Here is a 17,457-nt window from a genome sequence, read left to right as displayed (position 1 = left end):
TGCCTCTCATTCTGCCAAATTTTCCAGCACTAGATGTGATGTTGATGTCACTAAGAAATATTATCTTGAATAGATTTTGTGCTTACGGTCACTGAAATTTTACAGTAAATGCTGAGGGCTTCAGCCTGGAGCTATAAATCAGCTGAAGTCATCAGAGTTTTGTCAGCACATAATCTGGCTCTGTAAATCTTCAAATCTTAGAATGACTTATATAAAGCGGTTGCAAACAGTGGTTTATGTGAACAAAATGCTAAATAATATATTTTTAAGAAAACTGTAGGAAAAGTTGCATAAATTCAGATGCATAATGGCAAAAGAAGTGAGTGTAACAGGAAGTTACAGAAATATAACAAATATATCACCATCTTCTAGCTCAATTTATCCTTTCAACATGACCAGTGAAACAGCAGTGCCAAATTTATTGAGACCTTGAAGATAGCTCTCAGCCCAATTTACCTTCAATTCACGTATGCCTTGTCTTACGTTAAAATCACACAATTTCTTAGCACCTTTTTAAGCAACTTTTGATTTTATGGTGTGTTTTTATCAGTATGATAAATTCATCTTAAGTTCTGACCTTACTTTTTCTTTCCTAAATACCTGTGAATACTTGCTGAGTACAAAAGGGATTTTAAGATTCAATTTCTCTGGAAGCCTGAGTGAGGTAAATTTCTATACACACACAGAGACAGACACACACACACACTTTCCAGTGTGTGTGAATATCTGACTAATGATTTTTGCCTTTTGGTTCTACTTAGGCATGTTGAATCTTTAATTAGAAAAGTATACTCCATTTCATAGTTTGTTCAAAAATAACATACAAAATGTAATGAAACAGCTGGAATAAATTAAAATGTGACAGTAACAGTAAAAGAAAAATAAAATGATTTCAGCTGTCTAAATACAAGGGAAAGGAGTAGCTTCAAAGTCACATGAATATATCTTTGATTTTCTGAAATGCATAGGGATTTATACATTTCATTTGGAAAATAAATACTGCTTTACATACCTTTCACTAAGATTAATGCTCAGTAGCAAACTTCTGTTTGTATCTACAAGAGGTATGATGTGTCTGCTTTTCTATACAAGTATTAGTCTAGAAATCTAGTCATTAGAAACTCAGTACTTATTATAGTGCTATAATTACTCTCTGTAGTGGAAGTTAATCCTTCTCCTAACTCACACTGACTGCACAAGGAAAAAAGAACTCAAATTCACATTGCCAGTAGCTGTAAACACATTATCTTACCAACAAGCAAAAAAAATTGCAAAATCTACAATACCATATTTATTTCTGATATTGTATCAATGCTTGCAATATCCAGACTCATTCCAACTGACACAGGACCATCTGAAATAATAAAAAAAAGTCAGCCAGCATCCAGCAGACAGTGACTTAATACACGGTGTTCACAAGAATCCTCCATGACATTTTCCATCTTTTTCTACATGATTAGTAGCTTTTCTAAAAGTATCACTAAAATTCTGATTATGAAAGAATTTTCATGATTTCATAACCAAAGTTTAATACTACTAGAATAACATTACCTTGGTTTTAATAAACATGTTTTATTTCCTAAGGTGGTTTTATATGATTTTTCTTTACCCCCTAAAAAGAGGGCTGCGGAAAACATTGCAGAACAAGGTGAGGAAGGCACAATCCCTGTTGTACATCACAACCTTCTGCTCTGAGGTGCAGAGCGGTGGAAAGAATTCTTCCAGTTGCAACATCTGGTCCATCAGATGTTGGTGAACAAAGGAGTTCCTCCTGGCAATGTCACATGCCTAATATCCAGATGGGAATCTGAATGACTTTATTTACTGCCTGTTTAAGAATGCACTGTCTATACCCTGTCACTGATTTTAACATTGTCCACTTTTGTCCACTGGCAGTTAACTTGTGACTTACATACCTGCATTTACGAAGAAAGCTAGTCACTTTTTACTCCTTTTAATAATACTAGCTGAACGTTTACTCAGTGTGATTAAACACCTCACCTAGGTAGTTGTCATGATGTCATTGTAATGTTAAGTATGCGCAGGCTCTCACTTCCTTGTGAATGCGTATTTCAGTGTCAGAAGATCACCAGCTGTGCTTCTTAAAAAGCAGAATTTGTGCAGAGCTTTCATGGAAACATAACACTAGTCCTGGTTGAATATGTGCAGAATATATAACAAAGCAGATACACATACAAATTCCTATTAAATACGTGCATCTTTCCATGTACCTACAAGCAGCAGAGAATGCGATACTTAGAAAGGAAGGAATAGTTTAGATACAATCTGTGCAACTGATGGTGTCCAGAAACCACAGGCCCACTGCTGAAACCTCCTGTGGGGCCACTTGCAAGGTACTATGTAGGTAGCTCTTATATGACCTCATACAGCATGTAGAGATCAGAAAGATGAGATAAGATAGATATCCCATTTGAAAAACACTTAAAAAAAAAAAAAAGTGTCACTCCAAAAGGTATCTGTGATTTTATTTTTTTTCAGAATAATTTTCATTTGCAATGCAAGTGTTAAAGTATCAATGTCTGGCACAACTGTTGAGTCCCAGAAACCTGGCACTCCTGAAAGAATCTATAAATTATTTGTTCTGGACTCAGTTGAAAGTTAAAATATAAAGCTCCAGCTTAAAGCAGGACTGTAGGCTTGCAGTATCCCTTGATTGCCATCTGTGTGTTTATTATATACTATAAACTGTAACTAGGGATGAGAAGAAATTATCAAGTGACACATACCTAGCTTTGTATATGATGTCCTTCAGGCTCAGACCGACTGTCCTAGCAGACAAGTGCCTTGCAATTCAAGTGCTAACAAGTGGTGGTGCAGTCAGGTCAATACTGTCCTGCTCTGCTAGCCCTGCCTGTCTCCATAGCCCAAACACTTCTGTTGTGCATCCAGCCTGTCTTGAGTCAAGCTTTCATGAAAACTCATGAGAAAGTGACATTCCCTCAGATATTTAATACACATATATGCCAAAAGTCAAAGTAAAAAAGAAACCTACATGGTTTCACAAGCTTTCACAATCATCTCTTGCGTTCCTATGTCAGTTGCCTTCAATCACAAGATCTAAAAGAGTCCAAAAGAGTATCTCCCTTATAAGATTGCATTTCTGGGTCAGTGGGGCACAAACGGCACACCAGAAGGCCGTGATCATTATAGTCCTCTGTCCTAGCTTTCAGGGCCTCCTTCTTTCACGCTTGGGCTGGCAGATGTGGCCGAGATGAGGGGAGGACAGTGGGAATGCTGTTGGCTGGAAATGGCTGTAGGATTCCCCATTTTCAATCCTGATCTTTGGGGTTATCAAGAAACTCATTTAAGTAGGAGGTGGTAGCGTAAGCGAAAGAAAGATTTTTTTTTCCATGAAGGCTTTTTTTTTCCATGAAGGCTTTGACATCTGTCACAGGTAAGGCACATAAATCAATACGCTGTGGAAACAAGGCTAGCTAGCTTCACCCTCCATCACAGATTGAGATGCTAAGGCATGGGTGTTTCCCTGTGCAGAACATCAAGGGTGAAGGAACAGGATCATGAGTGAAATCATGAGCACTTACTGCAGTTTCAAGAGTAGAGCTTGAACTGCACAAACAGCAAATCAAAAAAGGCAACTAAGGTAGCATCATTGGGTATTGCCCAGAAGAGCTTTCATTAAGCAAAGTAATTGCCTCTTCTCCAGTTCTTCAGACGTATTCCAGCCTGGAAGGATAGTAGGGTGGCCACAACATGCCAAGGACGAGTTGTGCAGTAAAAACTATGGAAGGAGTCTCTACTATCACAAGCTTTCAAGAACAGCTGGGCTTTAACAGTTAGTTAAATCAGAACAACATTCACAGTTAAAAAAACTAAAACTGTTAAGGCTAAATGTAATTTATGGTGACTTGTTAAATAAGCAAAGCATTAATAATAGTTAGAATGAATCTTCCCATCCTATCTTCATAATTATCCACCAGAGTTTCTTCTGACCTTCCTCTGAAAGGTTTCCTGTTGACAATGTCAAAAACAGGGCAGTAGGCCAGATGAGGCAGTCGGTTCCTACATTTCCATATGTTTGGCCGAATTCTGTATATAATGACAACTTCAGAAGAAATCTACTGATCTTCAGAGGAAAACTGAACTGAAGTTATGTTCTGCCCTTCATACATGAATCTTAAAAATACAGTAAACTGCCAAAGAAATGCCAAATGGTAAATTTTGTTACAGCAATGGGTACACAATTTAATTAAACTTCAGTAAAAGTTAAAGTCTATGTTATGTACAAAGGTGGTTATTTTATGCACTTTACAGATATTAACAGTAATCCCATGTGGGAAAGTAGCCAGAATATTGACAGGTGTACCATGAAGAGTCAAATAGCTAACTTTGAGTTCGGACCACTGCAGTGATCACAGTCTGTTAAACTTCATACCAACAAAGTCAACTACCACTGAGTCGTGTATGTGTTTGTAACTCCAAAAACCTACCATTTAAATCAATCAACAATATAATGAACAGCTAGTGCTAGCTCTTGTTCATTCAGTTTAAGAAAGCTTAAAACAAATTTGACATTCAGAAATTTCTTTAAAGTGATGGTCTTTTGAAAGAAGACCTCATTCAGGGATTTTGGAAGAAAAACTTACAGAATTAGAAGCAAAAGTGTAACTAAAATAATTTATTACACTTTTCATGAAAGTGTTTTTGTCCTCCTGATTTTCTTCTTTGCTTCGTTTGAGAATATTATAAGACTTTTTAGATAAAGGGATACACTGCACCTGGATTTTTTCAGCGTATTTAACTTACTAAATCTTTCCTGACAAATACATGTTACATGAAATGACTGGCCAGATTAAGATAGGCCTTCTGACAGATTTCAGCTGTAATAGTTAATATGAAGACATCAGAAGACATACCCATTTCTAGTAGGAATTGGGTTCAATTCCATTTGTTCGCATCAATGATCTTTAGACAATGATGTATCTTTGATAGTACAGTTTATGGATGAGATAAAAATTAGTGGGGATAGTACTAACAACAGCTTGTTAAATAGTTTGTCAAAAAAACAACACAACCAAACATAAGCAATTAATATGAGGACAAATAACAAGACAGTACGTACAGGACAGGAAACTATCTTGGCAAGCAGTGTCTTTGAGAAGGATTTAGAGATTGTCTCAGATAGTCATTTCAACATGAGCTTTCAGTATTATGCTTTGGCAAAAACACTATTGCAATGGAGAGCAATACACAGAATTAAGTTATTTTACAATCTAGACAAGTACTGGCAAGACTGTCATTAGATTACCATGACGAGATTTGTTTCCCACATTTCGAAAATCATGTAAACAGCAGAAAGGGTTCGATGGAGAGAGAAAAATATTCCAGAAGATGAAAAACTCTGGAATGATAATATGAAATTTTGCAACATGAAAATTAATGAACAGCATTTACTCAGCTCCTCCAAGAGGAGACAGAGGTACACAGAAAAGATATCCAGCTGTACAATACTACACATTTGCTGACAAAACCAAGCAAAGCCCCAGTTTATATAAGATGAAGACAACATGAAACTTCAAATAAGTTGATTTTTTTCCTAACTGAATTTAAGCACTGTTCATCATTTGGAATCTCCAGAACTCAGCATTTTAGTAAGAAAAAAATCTGTCATGAATACAGCAAGTTAAGTCTGATGACAGTGGTAGTCTCATTGTGTCTCTGATTGCCATAAAAGAAGGAAAATCTATATTACCGTCTGTGTGTTAAAGTTTACAAGTACCAAGTCAATTTATTAAATCACAAGTCTTAAGGATTCCAATTTTTTTTTTCCTAATATACAAGTGGCCACACATATTCTTGGCTTGTTGCCTTTTGACAAAAGATTAGACATTGGCTGTATTTGTAGGCAGACACCAGAGCAGAAAAGCTGGCTGTGCATAAAATATTTACTTGACAATTATTTGGTATGTATTTCTTATGTACCATTTGAGCTTGTCTCATTAAATCAAAAGATCTTAGACACGCTTAACATCCTGGTATCTCCTGATATCTTTGGGGGTAATCAGTAAACTTCTGAGAACTGAACTGCCATCATCTAATTAAACTCTGTGAATTTAATATAAACAACATCTGGGAAAAATATGGTGACCAGTCTTATAGAGAAGGTTGGACTAGAAGATTTGTTTTTCTTGAATTTAAACCTTGAGACCCTGAAATGTATTCTCATTAGAAAGCTAAGGAAAATGATCTTTTAAATGTGGTTTACAGTAACTGATTTAAGCATGGCACTTTTGTATACCACTTGAAAGTAGCTTCCATATTCAAATACACTTAGCTGTGACCTTTTCCTAGTCTCTCTCTTGTTAATTAGAACACTTAAATTATCACATTTAATCACAGAACAAAATCTATTTGTATAAACTTATTTACAAGATTTTATGCATCACTTAACAACTCTGTGAGCCTGATCCAAGCCTCACTGAAGTCAGCAGGAATTGCTCATTAATTCGGAGAGGTTTGGCACAGCACCTAAGGTAAAAAATTGGTCTACGCAGTTGCAGCAGAAAACCTGATGTTAAAATCTGCTTGTCTTGCTGCGATAAAGTGTCAGGGTTATGTAGCACATTTAAGGAAAATAACTGTGCATTTTTAAATCCCATATGTCAGCTTTTCTACAGAAGACTTCCACATCTATCTAGAAGGTTATGATGGATATTATTACACTAAGGGGCACTATCTACTAATACTAATATAAAAACATTTCATATTCCAGTCCAAATAATAGCTAAAATCATTCTATATCAGGTAGTCTTTTAATCTCTTAATAGAGCTTCCAGGATCTATCTGCTCAAATTATTTAGACTTGCTTGATGAACCAGCTCAAACAAGAACATTAAAATGCTGTAAGTAAGAAAAGGGAACTTTTTAATATTGATATTCAGATGGTAAAAGAGACAAGTAACCAGTCCTTCTGGGATTCCCGTGTATCAAACACTGCGTAAATTAGCCCTGTGATTTTGTAACTGGTGTGTGCCACCCAGTACAGACAAACATAAAATGTTTGGTCAGTTTTACTTGTCTACCCTTGAGGTACTAAGCCTGGCTTCATCTAAACTAACTGTAGGCACCTTATTTAGGTCCCTAAAGACCTAAAGAGATGGGAATGACAGTCTGTGATGGGCATAAATGGCAGTGTTCTGGTAGCAAGGGTCTGTAAAGGTAACCTTTGTGGGAGGACACAACTCTAAAATAAGGTAAATTTAATCCAGGGATGAAATCTAGAAAATCTAATCATTCAAATCCATGCAAGAGAAGACAACAATGTAATGTTGTTATGCATAGTCATCTAAATCAAAAGAAAAATATCTTCGTCGTCTCCTCTTTAATAAGTTATAACCACTTAAGTAATTTTCAGCCACCTGCCAGTCCCAGCAAAAGGGCCAAACACAAACTAAGAACCTACAAACTGTCATAATACTTCCTTGACTAGTAAAGATTTCTTGTTTTTGCAGCTTTAGGAAAAAGCAACCTTCATTTTATGATCATCAGTTTATAGCTAATGCTTTCTTTTCTGGACTAAAAATCCATTTTGCTAAATATTAAGGAGTTCAGCATCGCTGATTTTATAAGGGTATGATTGTGTCTTGGCAGCAAACATCACTTCAAAAAAAAAAATCTCTATTTCCTGACTGAAGAAAAAAAAAAAAAAAGGCCAAAGAACTTGGAAATGACTTTGAATTACATTATTCTAGAAATCAAGCTAACCTGTAGCCCTCTCACATCTAACTGACCAAACAAATAAATAGACCGTGCACTCTTCTGAAAGCAAAAGTAATCTCAGCCCCCGAAAGGGATCCCATTGTCTTGAAAAGGCTGACTTCGGGTTATTATTTTAGTATATTTCTTCCCATTTTATGGGAAACTGTTCATGCACTTCAGACAGCTAACACCGATGTTAGGGTTAATGCCCATATGCATCCTGTTCTGTTCATATTTCTAGAAATACAAGTTTCCTCTTCAGAGTAAATCAGCACTGATGCAATTAGAACTGAGCAGACTTTTATAGAGGCTGATAATCTCTACCAGTACCAGAACACCCCTGGTTATTTTTTTTATTATGCATTCATTCATTAGCCTACTAAATTCTAAGCAACAGTTTGATCTTAAGGTCCATTTTTTTGTCAATCCACTGAGGAGGAAGGACAAAGGAGGTAAAAAAGTCACAGAAGAGGTGTAAGGGACTAAACTCTGGTTTCATCAAGTGTTTAGCAGATGTCCTGTAGCCACTGACACGATTCTAAGTGAAGGCAGTTACACTTAAATCCCTTTCTGATAAAGAATGGATATGAGGTACACCATCTGCATACCCATAGAAATAAGCAAAATATTACGCAGAACAAAATCAGGATAGCTGTGGCCACCCAAATCAGATTTTTTTCTCTTTTTGTGAAACCACCAACTCTACGTTTACAATTGGCACCAGTAAAATGTATTTTTCAGAGTCCCGTCCCATTCCTTCAGTAGTTGAGCTATTACACATCCATCAAAGATTTCTGGGACACAAGTGTTTTCATGCCTGAACTGTGGTGAGCATATGTGGTGATTCTGACACTGTCTGGAAGTGCTTGACTGGCTCTGCATACGACATGGACTTCAGCTGTGCTTGAGCTCCTCTGGGAGTTCCAGGCAAACAGGGAAACTCCTTATCATCCCTCTGAACAAAAATTCCAGGCCAAAAAAAGAGCTATAGATTTACTGCTTTCCAATAGCTGAGAAAATATTCTGCCTACATTTAAAAAAAAAAAAAAAAAGATTCATAGCTCAAGAGTGCTTTAGTGTTGGTCATAATTACAGTAACAAGATTTTATAATGAAATTCCATTTGCTGTCTAACAATGCACATTCATAATGGCAGTGCCAATGTGCTTCTATTACCAGCACAAAGCAATGAATAACTATAAGTTCAGTGATCACTACTATATTTTTCATTGCATATTATCTCTAATCAGAAGGGGTTAGTTTATTTGTTGTCATTACTTTTATTTTGCTGATAATCTTCTTAATGACCACGCAAATACTCTAAAGCAGTTGTATCAGCAGTTGAGGCAATTGCAATAATTATTTCATCTGCTCATTTTTATTTTCCCTCTCTCTTAAACGTAAAATATAGGTTTCTCTTAATGTTTTAGGAAATTGATTCAGAAAGTGCATATAGCATGAAATGCCCTCACCAGGTGTTTAGATGACAAGAGGTAACAACATGGTCTGATAATCTCTTTAGTCAATCACTTTTAAATGGGATATAAAGGGATATAAAAGTCTTCATTTGTAACCCCTAATGTTTCTGAATTCCTAATTTAGGAACAATTGCCTAACATTTATTGTCTAGGTTTGTTTTCTGACAGATACACAAAGCTTAGCATTTTTTCAACATGCAGGATATTTTCTGTGTCAGAGTTCTGCAGTTCATCCAGGCAGAGATCTGCAACTCCCTACCATTTGTAATACATACAATAGCCATAAACAGGCAAGGAAGATGTTCATCACTGAGGTTTTAAGTGTGCACGGCTGACTGTGCTGCAGGGCACTAAAATCAGCCTTGGTGCCAGAGACAATGGGAGTTTTCCAACCTGGTGACTGTGACCGTGCGACACAGGGATCTGACGTTTTCAGTTTATTTTCCCTTACAGTACTGCAATGAACCAGTTCAGTGACCTTTAAGACCCACGGCAAAAAGCATTTATTTAATTCTCTTGTAGATGCACATAATACTTGGTATAGAATAAGATTTGCCAATGCTTTTATGAAAAGTTTGGTATGTAGAGCTGTCTTATTTTTAACTAAAATTTTGCATAGTTATTATTTAGGAAATCAAGGTAAATTATACTTTTAAATAAGTGAGGTTTTGCAGTTTGCTTCACTGAGGACACGTAAACATTAACGCCCAAGTTTCTAACAGAGTCTAGAATTATTGCTTGTGAATATCTGGAATATATAAATTTCACTTTTGGCCACAAAAAGCATTATGTTATGTCTTATTATATATTAGGACATCAAGTAGATTCAAAGGAGTCACTGTCAAACAACAGGGAAAAAAAGCACTGAGAAAAAAACATTTGCTCTTATTGCTGGTTTTCAAACGTAACTCACAACAGTCACAGCTTTTCTACTTACTGTCAAAAAATGGACGTAGATACTTGTTGTATCCTTTTATTATTTTTTGTATAGTTGGGGGAAGAATTTGACCCTTTCCTTCAGCTTCACAAATTTGCACTGACCTAAAAGAAAAGGAAAGAAAAGAAAAAGATGATTTAAAACAAAACAAAAAAAAACATAGCAGAGACAATGTTCCAGACCAATATTGTGTCTGCTTCAAGACTTCTAATGATTATTGCCTAACAGATAACTTATGAGACATTTACATTTCACAGTTCACAACACTACAGAAGAATACCATTCCAGAAGATACCAAATTTAACAATCTATTAATCCCTTATTCACAAAAGATACTGCTTTTGTACCTCAAAGTCTAGTACTTCTTAGTACCTCACCTGAGAAAGTAGCTCAATCTTCCTTAATGCTTTCTCTGTAAATAGGGCACTATTGTTATAATCTAGGAACGTGGGAAGGGTGTTGATTGTTTATTTCAGCATTTAAAGTTAAGCTTCTTTTTACATAATGAAATACATTCAATTTAGCTCCTAGAGGGAGACAGAAGCCAGCCTCAGAGATTAGCACATAAAAACACTTTTAATACCCTGCTTTTACAGCAACATTTTTAAACAGGTTACAGAAATAACCTTGTTTGGCGAAACCAGTGAAGTACAACAAGAATACACACCACCCCTGTGCTCAGAAACAGCTACAGATACAATATATAGCAGTCAAACACAAATAAGTACATACAAACCCCATCTTTGTGCTACAGCCCTTGCAGTATCATCACATGGAGGCTGCAGACAAGTGAAGGGACTGGACAAGCCACATGCTCAAATTATGATCCCTCACTTAGGCCATGTGAGGACTCTTATTTTTCCCCCTTTCACAAGTCTTTATGCTTAGCAGCTGTGGGAGGGACAGCCAGGCCCTTAGGATTTATTGCACTGGCAGGAACATGGTTTTGCCCTGAATTTTTGCTTTGCCCCTACAGCAGCACTCCCTGAGTGGGAGCAGGCTGTGCTCCTCAGGAATTAAAACACAAGTGATACTGACTGCTCGTTGCCAATGATCTGAGAAAAGTGGAGGTGTGACCTTTGTTTAATTATTCAAGTTAGAAACAAGCAATTGGTGCGTGTGATGAAGGAAGCCCATCTGGCTGTGGGCAGAGGCATTGTCTCTGATGGAGAGTAGCCACCTGCATATTTAGCAGAAGGCCTCCACCTTTCTTCCCCAGCCTATAACTGATGGGGGTTTCTCTTCCCCCAAGCCCAGCTTTATTTCTTAGTTCTCCTACAGTGGGCATGAGAGCTGCAGCAATCTGGCCCTGGGAAGGAGCTGCAGGACCTATTCCTTACGGAAGCAGCTGTAAACATAAAGCTATGGTTGAGGGAGCTTCTCACTGAGTTTTCTCTTCCTAACCCTCTCAAAGCCGCTCCTGAAATCCCTGCTTGCTCTTTCCAGATATGTTTCTGGGCCTTTTATAGCCTTCCAGAAATGCCCTTTTCATTGGGATATTGCTATGTTTTTGAGAGAGCTTGAGCTGCTCTGTCAGAGTGTGTATTTCTGTCTGCTAGGGTGCTGTATCTGGTATCTCAGGGTGGTGTGATACCATAATGCTATACTAAGATACTCTTTTAATTACTGATACAGTCTTACTGAATACCTGTGACCAAAATGCTCTGTGGTTTTAGATGTGGTGTCCCTTGCCTTTCAGTTTTACTGATACTTAATTCTTATATTTACCAGAGCTAATTGCACTATAAGTAGCTGGTTTTCATTAACAGCCTTGTAACTTATATAGCTTGCATATTTGGATGATACTGTTTACTTCCCTTATGTCATATTAGGCATTTATTTCTTTATTTTTAGAGAGAGAAGTCATTACTCAATGGTCAATTAAGTGTGGTCTTAGGTAATAACAGCATGGAAATAAGGAATGCTTTTCATTTAAGTTCTTTTTCTTCCTAAAGAAGCTAGCGTGGTCGCATTGAGTTGAAGTGTGTGTGTAAGTAAGAATGTTAGTCTTTATATTTCAGAGAAGTGTGGGAATTAGAAATGCATTTTAATTTAATTCATTTCTTAAATACTGTACTTTCAACAGATTTTTTTCCTGCTTTTGCGATTTACATTTAATTTCATTGAAGTGTTCAATGAGCTGCATGAGTTTTATTTCACAGTTTTACTGGATTTCTCCTGCATAATTTTCACATTGTGAAACAGTAAAGGAAAACTTGCCACTCTTCCACTGCAAGGGTATAATATTGTTCTGTGGATCAGCATGTGGTTGCAGAATGGTCTTGTGTTGCCCTTGTTAACAGCTATCTGCTGAAATAAATCTTGAATATTTAGTATTATTTAGGCATATGAGTATGTTCCTTAAACCACCTGTGACAATTCTTCTGAGAAAATTCTTGTTTTCCGTTTATCAACATGTGATGTGTAGCCTTGTACTTTTGCTCTTCTGGAGACTTCATCTTTAAATAAAGAACTCTTTGCCAAGAGAAATCTGTTGTGCAATACTTGATGCAGTGAATTAACAGGGCTTGACCCATTAAGTGCTATTTTGCTATGCAATCTTTGAGAAGTCCTATAATAGTAAGTCCCTACACAAGAGGGACTTGCTGTATCTTAAACATGAGCACGCTGTACTGCTAGATCCCATCCTGGTAACTTTGGGCATACCCAGAAGCAACCTGTCAGTGTTAAAAGGCAAAGAACCTCTAGATGCTACATGCCTTAAGTGATTTTGCTTATCTACCTTTTAAAAGAGGATGTCTGATGCCTTTAAAGTGCTCTTCAGTGCTCATGCAATGTTTGTCACTAAGCAAGAGTGAGCTCGCAGCTGCCTGTAGGAAAAACATCTGTGCCATTGCCTTGTGCAGGGATCACAAAAGATAAAAGCTGAGGTGATTTCTTCTCATGCCTACACATCTCATCAACACACCTGAGCTTTTCTTTTACCCAGTATTTCTTTTTAAATATAGCTACATGTTTTATTTCCTCCATTTTATGTATTTAAAAATACCCGGGCACACATCACAATATGGAATTGCCTGGAAACAGCTGTTCCAGCCACTGGAGAGAATATGCTCTTATAGAAGAAAACTGAAACTATTGACAGCCTGGAGTACGTATCTGTTCTGGGCTGACAATGTACAACATGTTAAACTCTTTGGGTTCAGTGACCCATGCTTGCTTCAGTAAAATATGAATTATAATGATTAAATTTCCTTTTTTTTTATTCCTATGGCTCAGAAAATTTAGTATTTTACAGGATGGGCTAAACCTGAAATGTACAACAGTAGCTTGTTATTTAAGATGCTTTCAAGCTAGTATCTCTAACAGAATTGGGTAATTGGGGTGAGGCGGGCAGATGCTGCCCTAAACAGAGGTACGTATCACTGCTTAAAACAAAGGTGCACTCTAGACACGTGTGTGGGAATATTTTCCCTGGCTATTTTTGTCAAGATTCATGTATTGTGAAAGACAGAGAAACACCTCAGAACTGAGCAAGGGAGAAGCAAAATGCCAAACGCAGTCTGAGCAAGCTTTTGAAATGCACCCCTCAGGAAAAGCTGGGGCAAAAGCTTCTTTCAGGCAGTCCACTGACAGGCGAGCGGTTTGCAAATGCAAACAGAGGCATTGCTTTTTGTTTCACACCTGACATGTTCAAGGATATAGGCTTTTCTCTTGCCTTCATAGACAAACTGCTGCAGGATCACCTACATCACTGCTGATTTCTCCACTTCCAAATAGTCTGTACTGCCATATAGGCTTTTGGCTAATTGGTAAAGTTGAAACAGTGGCATTACATTATCACCTCCCAGATACAGGAAAAAATACTTAAATAATGCAAGTGTTCTTTAAGTTGGCAAAAACATCAACATCCCACAATCTTCTGGATCCAACCCTATAAATTTTGCCTATCATCCTTTAATTTGAAAAATCTTTCCTGAAATGAATCATAGCTGTTCTTGGGATCAAATACCATATATTTAAGCTCATTCCTGATAATGATTCAAACTGTAAACCTGAATTTGATTGAAAGTTGATTAATTTGCCTTATGTTTTTTCATCTCTATTTCTTAATGAAAATATTTCTGAGGAAGTGACCCTTCAGGCAACCCACTGGATATTGATTTCTAATATGCGTGTCTATAAAGTAACTTAACCTCACCTCACTTTCAGTGCTTGACATTAAGAATCATTTAGTGTCTAGAAAGTAACGTATGAAGTCTGATGGCCTGGCATGATGCTGTTAATAACTGGGTTGTGACAGATCATGTCCTCTGTATGGCAGGACAGATGAGGCTACGGCTGTCTCAATAATATATTTTTTAAATGTTTAAACTATTTGAGTCAGTAGAGAAAATGTTTCGACCCCATCTTTCTCCTGCTTGTGCTCAAATTTTAGCCAGAGTTTATACAAACATGCTAGCTACTACACCATTTGGGGAATAATCCCAGCCCATGTTTCAGTGCACCTCTCTCCTTTGATATTTTTAAGAGATCTGCTAGGAACAGGGTGACTGAGGAACAATACTTTTAACAACCCCAAAGTTGCTGATGTCTCCCACCATTTGGGCAGTAAAGCCATGCACCAGCGCTCTCTAGGAAAGCAAAGGGGTCATAAATACTTGCTTTTTCACTGTGGGCTCTGCTGTGGTACGGTTAAATATTTTTTTCTCAGTTCCAGTGCAAAGTTGGATAGTTTTGATTTAAACAACACTTTCACCTAATCCTACTATTTTTTTTTTCCACTGGAAAAAGACATCTGTGCACCTCAGCATCACCTGGGCGGTGAGCTAGCCAAGGGGCAGAACTTCCTCTCAGCATCTGCTCAGCTTTGGGTGCAACATCATCAGATCAGCTCAATGCTGTAACTCATGGCCCAGCTAAACAGGTGCTGGGAGTTCTCACAGCTCCCACGGATGCCATCCAGGAGTTAACTGTTCCTGATTCTGGACATTCAACCATTTTAAGTTGTAAGAGAAGGTTCGTGAGGTCCATCTGATAAGGAAGGCAATTATACACTGCAGGCTGAATTCTGGAGGGGGGAAGGAGGACATGACATGCCTCCTTGTTACTTAGATGCTTCCGAAATCTTGTTGATCTCTCTGCAGTTTTATTAGTGCAAAGCCATCAGTGTTACCCAGAGACTATAGTGTGTAGCATGTCTCAGCTGAAGAAGAAAGGTGAAATTAGAGCAAAAAATGTGTTCTGGACAAAAATGTCCTTATAGCACTGTAGAAGGCAGGGGAGAGGGAGATCCTAAGCTGCCTTCTAGGAAGTTGCCATCTGCCCTCACAGCCAAGTGGGGCTTTATCTAAAAAACGTGTGTTTGCACATCAACTTGAAAGGAAAGCTCAGGCAGAACCTTATCTTGAGGAATTCTCTGGGAGACTAAATGGGTTAGGCATTTATACAAAGAGAATTGACTAAAGAGAATTTAAATATCTTTTGGGTAGCTAAAGACTGTGGTGACAACACTGTTCAAGCTGTCCATGCTTGCATGCTCTTATTAGAATTGCTTACAAAATGTTCCTTCTTTTAGAACATTTTTTTGTTTGTTTTTGAAGTGCTCCATTTCTACCTTTTTTGTTATGGCAACTGTGTTATTAGCAGGATTATTTGTACATTAAAGGGATCAGTTTCACCTTCCAGCCTAAAAATTCAGCTTTCCTGAAGACTTTACGATTTAATCTACAAAGCATAGTAAGAATACATTTTAACCAGGTAATTAAAACACTTTTCTTTAGCAATGAATGCATAAAGATGACTTTGATACCTCGAGCTTATAGTACATGTAGGTGTGCTGTCCTTGGGCAAGGTATAATGCTTCAGTCAAGGACCACGTGTCCTTCTAAATCTGCTAAGCATTTAGTATGATATTCACACTCTACACAGTAATCCTTCATCTGAAGGATCATTTGCTTAAGTTAAATTCCTTTCTTTTTCTCCCTATCAGTCTTAGTGAAAAATATCTGCAACTCCATCAAGGCAATGAAAATGATTCATGAAGTTCAGTCCTGTATTTTTGTTATTAATATCCGGGTTGGTTAATCTTTCTAAGAGGTAAGATTCAGCTGTCAAGTGGATTTGGGTTTACCTTGATCAGGTATGTTTCTAGCTATAAGCTACCTGGTATTATATATTGAGGAAATTTTATTTTTTTTAGCAAACACTTCTTACCTACATAGCACCAATAGAAAAAGCACTCTTAGACTGCAGCATTTAAGAATGCACATTTTTAGGTCTGGCTCCAGAAGGTCTTGCAGCTCCTAAAAAAAAAAAAAAAAAGGAATGCAGTGGTAATGTTTTACAGTACATATTTGCATTACAAATGCACAAGTTTGTCAGGGCTTTCAACAAACTGAAGGGTTGGTACCTTAGTAACTGCTGCTAAAAATATATTAGGAAATATCTACAACAGTTAAAACTCAACATTTAAAAAGACATGGTATCAGCAGTGATGTGTCGATAGAAATTACATTCTAGTATACTAGAGTGCTTTCATTTTTGTATCCTTTAAATACTTACAAAACTAATTGTTTTGAAAAATAACTGCAGATGTGCAGTTTAATATCATAAACACCGAGTACTACCTGTACTAGTTCCACGGAGTACACTTCAGTGTGCTCAACGTAAAACACAAAAGTACCATTTTGAAATGTAGGGCTGTTCTGGAGCAACATCTCTGGTACATGTGCAGTATCAATACTTATGATGCACATCTTTGGTAAGCTTTTAGTTAATGCGGAAAAGCTGTCACAGAAGAAATTGTTTCTATCTCTAGCTATATTAAAAGAGAATCTCTTAACTGGATATAAATAATCATATAAATACCTACATTGATCTACATTCATCAAAATGTTGGACCGAGGCAAGGTGTTTTCTGAATGAACTTCTTTGCTCTTGTCAATGTGATTCACAATCATAATGGTTATTTGAAAGTAATCTGTCAGCTCTGTAATCTATTTCTGGATGAAAATAGTATCAGTCAAAATAATTTAATGCAGTCATTCAACAGATCTGAAATTCACATGCTCTGCCAACTCTTACTATATATCATCAAATCACTGAGATGTTTGTAAGATCTGCTTCAAAACACTTAAAAAAAAAAAAAAAAAAAAACACTTAACAGGAACACTACCTACTCAGAATCTGAGAGAATTACTAAATGTTAATAAATACAAATGAAATCTCTTTGATGCTTGCTTCATAAAACTTAACAATACTATTTTCAATGTCCAGAACAAACTTTATGGGAGTGTCTTGCACTTTAAATTCACAGTAAATTACTAACAATAAAGAATTTGAA

At 36.9% G+C, this 17,457-nt stretch overlaps 1 protein-coding gene across 1 annotated transcript in view; it reads right to left on the bottom strand.

Moving 5' to 3' along the window:
• The window catches only part of LOC118244229 (gamma-aminobutyric acid receptor subunit pi-like), a 39,071-nt gene extending 22,687 nt beyond the window's left edge, over window positions 1-16,384 (bottom strand). Inside the window, exons 1-3 of the mRNA XM_035539043.1 lie at window positions 16,329-16,384; window positions 10,152-10,255; window positions 1,287-1,354 (exon numbers count right to left, since the gene is read on the bottom strand). Coding sequence (XP_035394936.1) covers window positions 1,287-1,354; window positions 10,152-10,255; window positions 16,329-16,384 — 228 coding nt within the window. The remainder of the gene's footprint in view (window positions 1-1,286; window positions 1,355-10,151; window positions 10,256-16,328) is intronic.
• Window positions 16,385-17,457: the final 1,073 nt, after the last annotated feature.

Source organism: Cygnus atratus, chromosome 7 (assembly GCF_013377495.2).
Source record: "Cygnus atratus isolate AKBS03 ecotype Queensland, Australia chromosome 7, CAtr_DNAZoo_HiC_assembly, whole genome shotgun sequence".
Lineage (NCBI taxonomy): Eukaryota > Metazoa > Chordata > Aves > Anseriformes > Anatidae > Cygnus > Cygnus atratus.
This window is presented reverse-complemented; position numbering and strand designations above follow the sequence as displayed.